Consider the following 13,972-nt stretch of genomic DNA (forward strand, 5'->3'; position numbering starts at 1 on the left):
TCACAGGCCAGGCCACAGCATCAATCCAGGTACCCTGAGGGGTCATCAGTTTGTTTCTGGGACTATGAGAGGCACAAATATCATGTCACCACTTTAACTTTACTGTGCTTTCTTTAGCTCAGTTAACACTGGATAGTCACCCAGCCCTAAGACATAGAAGGGAAAGAGAGATGGTATCACAGAGGAAGTTCTTGAGCCCAGATTGAACTCAATGATACGGATTCCTTCCTGTAAGAGTGAACATTAATTGCTATCAAGGCAGAATCTAAAATGGCCTGGGAGGAAGGTCCCTGAGTATACCTGTGGGAAATTGTTCAATATGGGAAGAGGACCTTAATTGTAGCCCTACAGTGCATGCGTTCATTCTGATTGTAGACATAACATGACTAGCTGCTTCAGACTCCCGCTTCCCCACCTTGATGGACTGTCCCTTGAACTGTGAGCCAAAGTAAACCCTTCCTTCCTTAACTTGCTTTTGTCAGTGTTTTATTACAGCAACGAGAACGGGAGGTGTAAGTCAGTCTCCCCTTCTCCCAGATCCCAGGGTCTCCCACTTCCTGTGGAGCTCTCTGGCTTCATGGTGGGCTCAAGAGCTGGGAAACTTGAGGTGGCCGTCTAAGTCCTGACTCTGCTCTGAGGGGTGGGGCTGAGAGGTGGAGGATGGGAGCTTTGAACAGATGAGCACAGTGATTCCATGGATGTGAATAACTTAATCCCACTCTGCACAGCTGTCCCATGTAGACACATGTGGGGCCAGGTGTGCTTTAAAATATTTTACACCGATCCGTCTAATGCTTGTGTGTGTGTGTGTGTGTGTGTGTGTGTGTGTAAGTCAGAGAATAATCCAAGAGCACTGCTTCTCTCCTATGTGGACCTCAGGGATCTAACTCAGGTGGTCCTAGTTGACAGTAAGTGCCCTTGTCTGCTGAGCCATCTCTCTGGCACCTAATCAATGTTTTTTTTGTGGTTTTGATTCAGGGTTTCAAGTTGAATCTTAGTCTTCCATCTCCTTATGTAGCTGAGGATAGCCTTGATTCTCCTGCCTTCATCTATCTCTCAAGTGCTAGAAATAAAAGCATGAACCATGCTTGGTTTTTGTGGTAGTGGGGATCAAACCCAGAACTAGACAAGCCCTCCACAAACTGAGCTGCACTCCAGGCCCTAAGGAATGTTTGGGAACTGAGTGAGATTTGTCCGGGAGCAGTTCCAGCCCTTCCTTCTGCGTCAGCGGATATGTGTCGCCTTTGGCTCTGCCTGAAGCCAGGAGCGTGTATAGAGACGTCCTCTCGGCTTAGTTCAGTCCTGTACCATCGAGCGTCAGAAGGACGTTCCTCAGGGGAGGGGTTGTACTTGGCCCACAGCCTCCTCTCTCCTTTCCCAGCCACTAGAGCTGTTCTTTGAGGACCTCAGCTCCTGTTACTTGTGGCTTGGGTTCTTTTTGTTTGTTTGTCTTCCATCAGATAGAAACACCACAAAGGCAAAGGCTGCCTTCTGTGCAATGGACTCTCAGCTAGGTAGGGGCCTAACAGTGACCTCTGGAGTCAACCTTGGAGCTTACTGTTAGGTCCCTTTAGACATCAGCTTATTCCCGGGAGAGTCAGTTTCTCAAAAAATTTAGTCTCTGGGAGCTACTGGTGACCACAGGGCTGAATTCCTGACCACTGCTCCAGCCAGACAGCCTGCTCCCCTGGCCCTGGGCCAGACAGGGCTGAGGTCTGATGCCTCCCTGGGCTTGGCACCCACCCCCACCCCCGATCTGCTTCTTTTGGGGGCTTGGGAGGAACCTCCAGCCTGGCAACTGGGTCATTTCCCAGGACCCAAGGCTTCTTTGCAGGGCTGGCACAGCCTGTTTTGCCCCTCAGGGGGTTGGCGCTTGTCACTCTCCTTTACTTGGACAAGCAAAGGGACAGAATTAGCTCTCCACTCTCACTCTTGAAGCTCTCCAGGCAGTCAAACCATTCCAGGGAGGGACCAGAGAGGCCTCCTGGGAATCTGCCCAAGGCCTTTTCTCTGGTTTCTCTTGGAAGCAATCCAAAAATAAAAAATAAATAAATAGATAAAAACATTTTTAAAAAGGAAAAGAAAAAAAAACCCAAAGTGGGGTGTTGGTGTATATGTGTGTGTTGTGGGGGAACCAGGCCCCACCCTACCATGAAGAGAAACCATTGGCATACTGGGAAACCAAGGTTATCCAGTCTCTCTAGCTAAGGCGGTGATCACACTTGGTGGCTCCTGGGGAAGGCTCTCTGAGCCTTGCTTAGCATCCCAGCATCCCAGCATCCCAGCATCCCAGCATATTCCCTTGGAATTCTCGCTATATTTCCAGTTTATAGGCCAAAAGCAACTTCATGGACACTCCAATAATCAAAGCATCTCCATAAGGTCAGCCTGCAGGCCATGAGCACAGAAACACCTCAGCTGCTTAGAGGTGGTCAGGAAAACTGGGGCTTAGCAGACAGGATACCCCCCACCCCCCACACACATATACTTTGTCCCACTCATTTCTCCCTGTCCATCAAGATGGACGCACCCCAGCCTCTCTCCTAGAAGAGCCAGCCATAGGCTCCTACCTTGGGAGGTTTCTAGACACCACAGGGAGCTGAGGCAGCACTAGCATCCCCCGTACACATTGGAGACACCTGTCCTTAAAGACCAAAATACAGATGACAGATGATCCGGACTTGACTCCTTGTTGCTTGCTATTGTCTGGTGTCACAGAAAACTAGGGGGTCAGAGCTGTGTTCAAATTCTGGACCTGGACAAGCCTACATCCTGTTCTGAACTCATCTTCTCATCTGTGAAATAAGCTTCCAAATTCTCCCTTTGGAAGGCTGTTTGGGAAGTGAGCCAGGTATCTGCCTCTGTAGGGATTGCTCAGCCCCACCATGGGCTCTGGGGCTACTACACCCTTGAGTTGGCGTCAGTTCTAACTTTTCCTCATGAAGTCTTCCAAGGCTTGGCAGCCCATGTGATCCTCCCAAGATCTTTGGCAGGCACAATCACATGACCAAAATTTGGCCAATGAAATGGGAATGGAAATGATATGTACTATTTCCAGGGAGAACTTGAAGAGGGTATGAGGGTAGACCAGTACATTTATCCCCTGGGAAACCTCATCTTGGATAGTGACTTCCCAGAGGGAAGACGGTTTCATGAATAAGTTGAGGTTGCAGGGCAGATACTTTCTCTGTAGGAAGCCACGGTGATCTGGGGGTCATATCTAGCTGACACCCACCACCAAGTGGTTAGACTATGATCACTCTGGTTTTTGTTTGTTCTGATTTTTCCTCTAGTGGCTGCAGGGAGAGCTGATAACTGATGCATTGCAAACACCATGTCTTAGGCTAGCAGTACCTCATCAGTGCTCCATAAACAGCGGGTGCCTGGTATTTCTCTTGCAGATCAGCCTGCTTTTATTCGAGTTATCTCGTCCTCCTTGCTATGGGCACAAGGGTCCAGCCTGAGGTGCTCAAGTCTGTGTGGCCTTTGTGCAAGCTTTCAAGGAAGCCCCTCACTAAGTCAGAGGCCTGAGACCTTCTCAAGCTCCGTGTCTGGAGGAACTCCTACCTGCTCTCGGCCACCCACCTGCAAAAGCAGTACACACGGATGCTATTCCTAGCAGGTCACATTGCTCCCTGCTCCACACAGACTACAGTGACATTAATTGAATTTGCTCAGCATGAGAGTCACACCAGAGAACCATGGGCACCTCTACCCTTGACTGAGACCATGCCAACTCCTTCCATTCTCTGGGTTTTCCATCTCCCACAATCAGATGTGCTGTAGAGACTAGAACATCCCACAGTGCTGGTCCTAAGTGATGAATTGTTATTGTTTCTAGTGACTCATGATCCTTTTGTTTACAGATGAATGTCATCTTTTGCTAGTATCATTGTTGGCTTCTTCATGTAGGGTAGACAGCAGGTGCTTAGCGGAGTCTGATTTTACTTTTACATTGGTGGCTCAGTGGGACCAAGGAAGGACAGATGTGGTCAGCTCTTCGTGGACTAGCTCTCAGGGATCCTACCAGGGAAGCCATATGTCTGGAGGGGCTTGGCCCACCCCCCCTCCCTCCCTCCCTCCCTTCCCCCCCCCTTCTTGGACTGGGCTACAGTTCCTCTCCTGCCCATGGCAGACCCCAAGGCATACCCCTTCTCTCTCAAAAGATGGGGCTTTGTGGTTGGGACAGGCTCCATTCCAGCTGCCTCCCTCCCAAGCACGTGAACAAAGGAAGCTGCTAAAGCCACCTCTTTATTTCGCATTCCTGCTGTGTAACCAGTTTGCATGAGCTGGGAGGGTTTTGGAGGGAAAGGCAGAGTGTCTGGGGGCAGACTCTCCTGGAAATGGTAGATGCACATGGTTCAGGCGGGTTAGACTGGAGAAGCAATTTCACGATAAACCCTACAGAATGAGAAATGTACAAAGTTGTTGGGTGGCTGCTGGCTTCTTGCCTCCCCATGGGGGTCAGAGTTACACCCATCAGTCCTGCACAAAGGTCCTGGAGTTCACCTGGGGAGCTGCAAAATCTTCCCTGGGGACATGAACAGTCCTGCTCACCCAGCAGATGTGCCAGTGCACAAGCACATGAGGGTGTGCCCGGCTGCTGTGGCTCCCCCTCAGGCTCCAGAGCTCCTCAGGTGTGTCTTCCTCCTGCCTCTATGTCCTCCCCTTAAAGGTGTTCATACAGGTGTAAGTCCCCGAGAACCTGTGGATCTCCTCCAGTGCAGCCTGTGGGAGTATGCTGAGGGGAAAGGAGAAGATGGTCAGTGGTGGCAATGACAAACGGTGATAGACAACTGGCTCCCCTTCCAAAAATACCCCTGGAACCCTGAGAATTAGCATGTTCACTAGGTAAAGGGTCAACCAAGCATAGGAATAGACACGGTTGCACCGTCAGCATCCAGTGTGCTTTCAAGGTGCTCTGTCCCTTCCGAGATGCAAGCTGAAACTTGACTGTCTTTGTGGTAAGAGAGAGGTGACTGGGTCATGAGGGGATCCACCCAGCCATGGATTAGTGGACAATCTGAAGAGTGGCTCTATTGATGAAGTAAGCTCTCTGGTCATACTTGGTCTGACTTGTATGGGAATTGTCCATCATGTCATGAGCCAGCAGGAAGGTCCTTGCCACACCCTATGCCATGCTCAGTTTCTAGAACACCAAGATACACACGCCTCTGTTGTTTTGAATCTTGTTTTATTTTTAAGTATGTGAACATATGTGTGCCTGTATGTGCACTTGGGTGAAGCTGCTCACCGAGACCAGAAGATGCTACTAAGTCCCCTGAATCTGGAGTTAACAGGAAGCTGTAGGCTGTCTGATGTGGGTGCTGGGAACTGAATTCTGGTGTTCTGCAAGAAGAGCAGTGCTCTTAACCACTGGCCATCTCTTTAGCCCTCTTTTAAAGAAATCAATCTGTCTCCCTCTGCATATGTACGAGTGTGCATCACTTGCTGCAGCACACATATAAAAGTCAGATATGGGTGTTGGGGACCAATTTCGAATTCTTGTGTTTACATACCAAGCACATTATCACCTAAGCCATCCATTTACCGAGCCTGGTACCTGCTCCTATAGAGGATCCCTCGGCAGTTAAGAAAACAATCTTAGATTGAAAGTCAGGGTATGCTGGGATGTTCCATGTGCCCTCTTCCCTGTTCTCTACTCTCCACCCTCTGCCTGCACAAAGGCTAGTCAGAGTAGAAGACAAAAGAGCTGGCTGCCACTGTTCCCTTAGTGTCAATGTTCCATGTCACATAGCCAATGGCTTGGCTTTCCCGGGAATCAATTTCTGATAACAACAGGGTGAGCCTGGAACAGGAAGTGGCTGCACTTCCTGACAAACAGGGGCCAGACACATGGCTGCGAGGATACAGCCCTCCCCGTACTGAGGGCGTTGATGAGGCAGCCACATTTGATACCCCTTCAGCATGGGACCCAGGCTTAAAGTCTTGCTGTACTAAGTCTGGATGGTTCTAGGTTGAATTCAGTCCTGAAAAAAATTCTAAAGAAAGTATCTCCATTATGAAGCCCACCTGCCTAGGTGGTCTACCCTGGTAAACTCCACCTCACTAGAGCTATGACACATGTCCAAATTTTGAGCCATTGGCATGAAAACCCCTGTTCTCTGAGCTACCTGGGAGCTGGGGCTATGCCTGACAGTCTGTAGAGCAGTACTTCTTAAAAATGAGCTGCAGGAACTCTTGGGGGGGGGGGAGTGTCTGAGATCTCTTCTGGATATTTATAAATGCACTGCAGTATAATCTCTCTCTCTCTCTCTCCCTCTCTCTCTCTCTCCCTCTCTCTCTCTCTCCCTCCCTCCCTCCCTCCCTCCCTCCCTCTGCTTCCTTCCTTCTTTCCTTCCTTACTTCCTCCCTTCCCCCCTTTCTCTCTTTCTAAGGCAGGGTCTTATATCACGCAGGCTAGCCTCAAACTTACTATGGAGCTGAGGATAAACCTCACACTTCTGATTTCCTGTCTCTCCCTCTCGGATTAGAGGCAGGAGCCACCACATCTGGTTTATGCAGATCTAGAACTGATTCTAAGCCTTCAGGAAAGCTGGAGCAGCTCTCAACCAATGGAGTCACAGCCTCAGCTCTTCATCTGTCCTTTTATTCTCTCTGCACATGCAGTGTTGTTCCCCAGAGGTTTTGCTACAAGGGACTATCCTAATTCACTGAAATAAGAAGCAGATGTAAGACTCTAGTTGTTTCCGATTAAACCAGACAATGGAGAGATCTGTAGAAACACAATCCAGGGTCTCTCTTAACTACTTTGTCTGTGTTATTTTAGAAAATATAATTGGTTGTCATAAAAATACATTTACAAGTTGAGGCTAGATGGGGACACCTAGTGAAATCCACTCTAAAAAAGGACTATAAAGGCAAGGAAACAAATAAAAACAGTTATAATAATGTAACAGCTCTGGCTACTGCTCCTTATTAGTGAAAAATATTGTAAATAGAAACTGATGTGTAAATCCAATGTCCCCTCTCAGTTTTAATTTCTAATTCAGTTAAGTAGTGATAGATAAAACTCACATAAATAAGCACTGTTTGGATCCCTCAATAATTTTTAAACCAGGCATGGGAGGGAAGGAGAGAGAGAGAGAGAGAGAGAGAGAGAGAGAGAGAGAGAGAGAGAGAGAGAGAGAGAGAGAGAGAGAGAGAGAGAGATCATTCACAGAGATCCTAGATCAACTCAACAAGTCTGCCCTACTGGTCAGTACAGTCAGAGAGGTGCCATTCCTCAACCTCCTGCCTCCCAGCAGACATGACTAATCGATCTCACATTCACCTTCTCTTGCCGGCTGCCTTTCCCCACACCAGGTCCCACTGAAATTAAGGAAAAAGCTGGGCCTGAACCTGACGAAGAGCTATCTCTCCCCAGTCCCATACCTTTTCAAGATAATGAGGATGTTCATGGTCCACGGGAGCAAGAGAAGGGCCTGGTTCTGTTGCATAGCTTCCACTGTCCTCCGGGCTACTGTCTCTGGCTTCAGTGGCGGGAAGAGGTTGGGAAATCTGAAGGCAGGAAAATACTGGTTTCTCCTGGAGAAGTTGACCCCTCTGGATGGGCATCTTGGTGAGTGGCTAATGTTTCTGAGGGCATTATCTTGGTTCTTCTGTGTGAGGAACTTCAGACTGTGGGATTTTCTCTCAGTCCATGCCTGTTAGAGTCCCATGTTCCCTCGATCTTGCTCTACCCACCCCAGCACCTGAGTGGAGTATGCCCGCTAGCAGGGAGTATCTCTGACAGAATCATGGAATTAGAATCCACCCTGCTGGGCTCATTCTCCAATGCCCTCCAGGCTTCTTGGCACACTGGACCCCCTCTGCATTTCACAGCATAGCCAGTCTTCAGCCTTTTTTACTGAACTTCTTTTCTCACCAGCCATCCCTACGGCCTGCTCACGCCTCCTAGTCCTCCCGCTGAGAGACCTGAGCCTCCCACATGGCTGGGTAGCCTCTGCTCTTTCTACTCCCCTTAACCACAGCAACGACATCTAGAATGACCTTGCATGTCAAGTTCTCCCTTGTCAATGGTCTGTCTCCCTATCAGATTATAAATTCTCAGAGTGTAGAGGCCTCGCGAGTCTTCATCCTTATTGCATCATCAGCATCTAGTAGTAGCTGGTGCACAGTAAGGGGCTCAATAAATACTTGTTATTTTGCCCCACTCTCTGGTGGGCCTTTCTGCCAGGGAGATCCTCGGCCTGCTGGTCCACTAACTAGTCACTGACAAAGTGGTTTTCTCTGGGACTTCCAGATGAACAAGTGGTCAAATACTCAAACAACAGGGGTTTCCCATGCTTGTTCAGAGGCATCTGACACCAGACCCATGCAATGATAAGTCCCTGAGTATCAGGCCCATGCACAAATATTCTCTGCAATTTATGGATAAGGAAACAGGCACAGTGAAGCAGAGGGCAAAGGAGTGAACTACTAGCCACTATTCCAATGTTTCTGTCCTTGGCTCTTCCTGCCTTCCTCAGTCTGAAGGTACATGCTGCTAGCCCTGACCTCAGTCCCTCAAAGAGCTTGTGATCCACTCTGGTACCATTAAGATTAAGGGTTGTGGGTCATCAGGTCTGATGCCATTGCAGCCCTCTTTGTACCTCCTCAGCTGTGTGACAAGTGTAGCTTTGGTTTGTTTGTGTGTGTGTGTTTATGTGTGTGCGGGGGGGGGGGGGGGGGGGGGGCGCAGAGGTCAATTTTCAGTATTGTTCCTCAGAAGTCATCCACATTGCTTTATGGCCCAGGTCGCTTATGGCCTGAAGCTTGTAACGTGGCTAGTCTGACTGGCCAACCAGCCTTAGGGATTTGCCTGTCTCTGCTTCCACAGTGCTGGGATGACAAGTATATGCTATCTTGCCTGGATTTTTATAAACCTGAGTTTTGGAGATAAAACTCAGGTCCTACCTTGCTGACTAGGTTTTATTTGCAGGTCAAGATAGTGATTCCCAGAGCCCCATGAACCTGCATCCTAGAAGGTTTTCCAGAAGCCGGGCAGTGATGGCACATGCCTTTAATCCCAGCACTTGGGAGGCAGAGGCAGGCAGATTTCTGAGTTCAAGGCCAGCCTGGTCTACAGAGTGAGTTCCAGGACAGCCAGGGCTACACAGAGAAACCCTGTCTCAAAAAGCCAAAAAAATAAAATAAAATAAAATAAAAAAATAAAATAAAATAAAAATAAATAAGTAAATAAAATAAAAATAGAAGATCTTCCAGAGAGGTGCATGCTGATCTAGTTCACTGCAACTCTAGTGACACAATGGCTTATCTGCAGTCTCCATCCTCTACTCTGTCCAGTACTGTCTCCTGGGAGAGGGAAGACAGGACAGCAAGGCCCAGTAAGGCTTTGGGGGACCCTTCTTGGTAAAATCTCTGCAGAAGGACCAATGGAGATGCCTCAAACCTGTTAAGATCTCCCCCTTTCTCTCCATGGTGGCTGGGATGACAACAAAGGACCCTGGGAAGTGTCCAGAAGAAGCCTGCTCAGCTGGCCCAATTCCAGCTGGGCAGCCTCATACTGATGACATCTCTCTGATGCTCAGTTTCCTATCTGTGAAATGGGTTTACAGCTCATTTTCAAGGAACTCTGCTGGGAAGGCCAAATGCAACAACGGGAGTGGAAAGGGCTGTGTCCAGTGGTGTGGCTGGAAATATAGAATAAGTCAGTAAATATGATAACAATGGTGGCCACTGATACAGCGAATCTTGCTGGATGGATGCCCACCTGTTAGGTCCAATCACCATCCCCAGGAAACTGCTAAGATGGCTACAGGACAAAACCAAGGCTCTTCTTTTTTTCCTTTTTCTTTCAATAAATAAGAGTTGGTTCAAGCATAGGTCTTCCAGCCAAACCCTTGGCTCTTACTTGCTCAGCTACAGGTAGCTACTGTCCACCTAGTGCTGACAAAGCAGACAGAGCCACTCAATCCCACAAGGCTCTCCTAACTTGTGAAGTGGGGGGTACTATTGGCAATTACTGTAAAAAATATAAACAGGGAAACTGAGGCACAGAAAAGTCAAGTCACTAGCTAAGGTTTACACAGAACTGGGGTTCAATCCCAGGACATCAGGATAGTCACTAGTATAACCTCCTTGAAATGCAGAATGTGTAATAATTTGTTTGCAAGCCAGGTAGAACAATCTACTTCTGGACACACTCTAAAGAGACTGTCTTCGAGTAAAACTAGGAAAACTCGTCCAAGATCATGTTTAGTCTTGGTAAACAAATAATAACAGCTGGGTGTGGCAGGAGACTGCTATAATCCCAAGCACTCAAGAGGCTGAGGCAGGAGATCACCAGGAGTTGAAGGCTATCATGGGCTACAGATGAGACCCCGTCTCACAAAGTAAGATAACAGGGGAAGCGTCTCTTTCATGAGCAGTTCGTGTGTGCTAGGGTTGGTGCTAGGTATGCTATGTTCATCACTATCTCTCAGTACCAGTAATCTATCAGTACCAGTAATCTATCAGCAAATACTGTTCCCGCAATTTTACTGATGGGCAAAGCACAGGTATTAGAGGCTACAAATGTTCCCCTAAATTGGGTGTGCGGTGTGTGCTGTGTACCAATGCGATGCTCCGTATCAATGCCACTTACTGTCTGTGATGTCATTCATCACCCAATCTTACAGACCGTCAATGAGGCCTGGCATCAGCTATAGCATGATGTCACCCCAGGACCTGTCGCTCAAGCGTGAACACTAAACCCAAGTGGGCCTTGGGATTTCTTCAAATGGGGCTATAATTTACATTTAGCAATTTAAAAAGTTATTGGTGTATGTGCGTGTGTGTGTGTGTGTGCGTGTGCGTGTGCGTGTATGCTTGTGTATGTGTGTGAGTGGGCATATGCCACAGAATGCATGTGGTGGTCAGAGGGCACCTTGCTGGAGTCAGTTCTCGCCTTCCGCCGTGTGGATCTCAGGGATCAAGCTCAGACTGGCAGACTTGGCAGCAAGCCCCCTTACCCACTGAACCACGTCACTTGTCCTGGCTCTATGATTAGGGCTCACATCTCAGGCACATAGCTCGACTCACGTTTGCTTGGTTAACCACCGCCACACAGTTCCCTCGGGCTCCTTCCCAAGCTCTGTACCTAGCACCATAGTTTTGCCTGGTCCAGAATGCCGTGGACATGGGACCGTGCAGAATGTGATGGCATGGCTTTGTTCACTCAGCCTCAGGGGTATGAGCTTCTTGATGCGGGTCACATGAGAATATTGATTTCCTTTCTTGTTGTTGGGTAGTATTCCACTACACACATCCAGCACTGATGTTTTGTGTAAGCTCCTGTACTAAGAAGCAGGATCCTAAACACGGGAAGCGGGTCTCGGACTGAACAAAATGGTGGAAGGGAGCAGAGTTCCAGCGTCCAGCTCTCTCTGCTTCTCGACTGTGGATACAATGTGACCAGATGCCTCATGTTATGTAGCCATGCCTTTCTACCAGGAGACTATCGCCTCAACAAACCCTTCCTTCCTTAAATTGCCTTTGTCAGGCACGTTGTTATAGTAACTGGAACAGTAACCAATACAGTGCAGTTGCATCCCATTGCCTTGGGAGTGAAAAATGAGGTCTGAGAGTGTGAGACCAAGGCCAAGGGATTTGGGAGGCTCTTCCTGTGAAGACCACTGGCAGGGTTGACTTAGGACTGGTGGCTGGTCTCACCCACTGACCTGACTCTCATGCCCTGGAACATCTCGGTGCTGGTGTGAAAGGGCAGAACGGTGGTGGCGCTGACACCTGGACAGTCCAACAACCCCAAGGTCAGGCTCTCCATGAAGGCGAAGGCCGACGCTTTTGATGTGCAGTAGTCGATGGCGCCTGGGATGGCCGACAGTGCAAGCACAGAGTTGAGGCACACAATGTGGCCGTTCTGGAGTTCCAGCATACGTGGCAAGAAGGCCTTGGTGGTCTGAGGGCAGATAGTAGGGCTCAGTGTGGAGTGGAACAGCTTCTGCCAAGCCCTGGACCCCTGCACTGTGAAGAACAGCCTATTCTGTATGCATATCTTCTCTAGTGACAGCCTTCAATCATGGAGAGGCTCAGGCCTCCCACTGTAGAACACTAGGCTAGCCAGGCAGAAGCTCTTATGTCTCCCTGTCAGTCATTTCTTTTATCTAGTCATTTTGCTGTTGAACATCCCTAGTAGCAGGAGCCTCAGTCCCACTGAGCCTCTCTTTCTCCCCACCTTGCACAGGTTCCCTGTGTTGCCTACGACTGGCTCTGGGCCAGAAAAACCCTTACCCAGAATTGGCCCAGGGTGTTGACATGCTGGGACTTGAGGAGGGCATCATCATCACTGTCCATCAAGCTTTTTCCATGGACCACAGCGGCATTGTTCACCAGGATGGTGATGTCACCCACCTGTGGGCAAGAGGGGGCTGTGGAGCCGTGAGGGCAGCCAGTCCCTGTGGGCTGTACCTGGAAGGGCACAGACCAGGCTCCGCAACCACCAGCCACATGGCCTTTCTGAGCATCAGTCTTGCTTATAAATGGTGCTGGTGCCATACCAGCTGTGTCTGAGGATTAGAAATAGTTTATGGTACATACTATACCCAGAACGTAGCATATTTATAATAAATGAGGTTATGGTCACATAAAAGTGGTTGATGTTACCATGACTGGGATGTGCAACAGGGTGAATTATTTTTCTCTACTGGCACTCACTTTTCTACCCAGCCCAAATGTCTTGGATTAGGGAAAAGGTTTTCCCAGAATGCAATGGGACACTTGCTCTCCTTGGTCTCAGAGAGAAACTAATAGAGTCTAAATATCCAAGGGACCACAGAGGGCTACTCTTATGGTGTTACCAACTTCAGTCCCTGCCTAAGCAACTTGGACCATCTTCATGGAGAGTCCCCAAAGGTGCTCTGCACAAAGCCAGTCTGCCATGACAACACTCCCTCCCAGACCATATGAATTCAGTGTGCTGGGGCCAGACTTGCCTAGGCTACTGACCTTCTCTCGGACAGCTTTGGCCATCTGGTACACCTCTTCCCGGTTGCCCACGTCACAGATGAAGTAGTGGCACTCTGTGCCCATCTGCCGAATCTCCTCTGTTGTCTCCCTCAGGCATTTCTCAGTCCGCCCCCAGAGAACAATCTGGAAGGAGAAAAAACCAGCATGGATTAGGTGGCTCAGAAATAGTCAGTACAGATACAGTGATTGGTGCCAGGAATTTAGAATTTTAATAGCCTTCAAAATGCTGGCTTCCTTGAGTCCATCCAAAAATGAAGTGCCCAAAGCAAATTAACAGTGAGCTTTAAATAAAAATTATTATTATTACTATTACTTTTGTCGTTATTGTTCACATATGTGGGGTGTACCACAGTTCATGCCAGTGCATGTGGGGAGGTTAGAGGTCAACTTTTAAGACCTGATTTGCTCCTTCTTCTGTGGGTTTGGGGATCAAACTTAGGTTGTCAGGACTGTTTTTACCTGCTATGCCGTTGTGCTTGCTGTCTTAGTTTGGGCTTCTATCACTGTAATGAAACACCATGACCAAAAGCAACTTGGGGAGAGAAGGGTTTATTCAGCTAAAACTTCAGGGTAACTAAAATTCTACCACTAACGGAAATCAGGACAGGAACTCTCTCAGGGTAGGAACCTGGAGGTAGGAGTTGAGGCAGAGGCCACGGATGGGTGCTGTTTACTGGCTCACTTCTATGGCTTGCTCAGACTGCTTTCTTGCAGAACTCGGGACCACCAGCCCAGAGGTGTTAGAGCCCACAATGGTCTGAATGATCTCCTATCAATCACTAATGAAGAAAATGTTCTATAGGTTTACCTACAGAGCAATCATATGAAGGCTTTTGCTCAGCTGAGTCCCTCTTCTCAGATGACTCTGGCTTGTATCAAGTTGACATAAAATTAGCAACTATACTGGTTAGCAATAAGGTTTTTGTTTCTTATATAATTTTTACTTTTATTTTATGTGTATGTGCCTGTGTATGGGTGTGTG

General features: G+C 48.5%; 1 protein-coding gene across 2 annotated transcripts in view; it reads right to left on the reverse strand.

Moving 5' to 3' along the window:
• Window positions 1-4,235: 4,235 nt before the first annotated feature.
• The window catches only part of Dhrs3 (dehydrogenase/reductase 3), a 37,487-nt gene continuing 27,750 nt past the window's right edge, over window positions 4,236-13,972 (reverse strand). Inside the window, exons 2-6 of one of the 2 annotated variants that reach the window (XM_034503272.2) lie at window positions 12,970-13,113; window positions 12,256-12,375; window positions 11,685-11,923; window positions 7,396-7,521; window positions 4,236-4,741 (exon numbers count right to left, since the gene is read on the reverse strand). In XM_034503272.2, coding sequence (XP_034359163.1) covers window positions 4,657-4,741; window positions 7,396-7,521; window positions 11,685-11,923; window positions 12,256-12,375; window positions 12,970-13,113 — 714 coding nt within the window. In that variant the 3' untranslated portion in view covers window positions 4,236-4,656. The remainder of the gene's footprint in view (window positions 4,742-7,395; window positions 7,522-11,684; window positions 11,924-12,255; window positions 12,376-12,969; window positions 13,114-13,972) is intronic. The other variant, XM_076933788.1, reaches the window with a different exon arrangement.

This window comes from Arvicanthis niloticus, chromosome 5, assembly GCF_011762505.2.
Source record: "Arvicanthis niloticus isolate mArvNil1 chromosome 5, mArvNil1.pat.X, whole genome shotgun sequence".
In the NCBI taxonomy this organism is placed as follows: Eukaryota; Metazoa; Chordata; class Mammalia; order Rodentia; family Muridae; genus Arvicanthis; species Arvicanthis niloticus.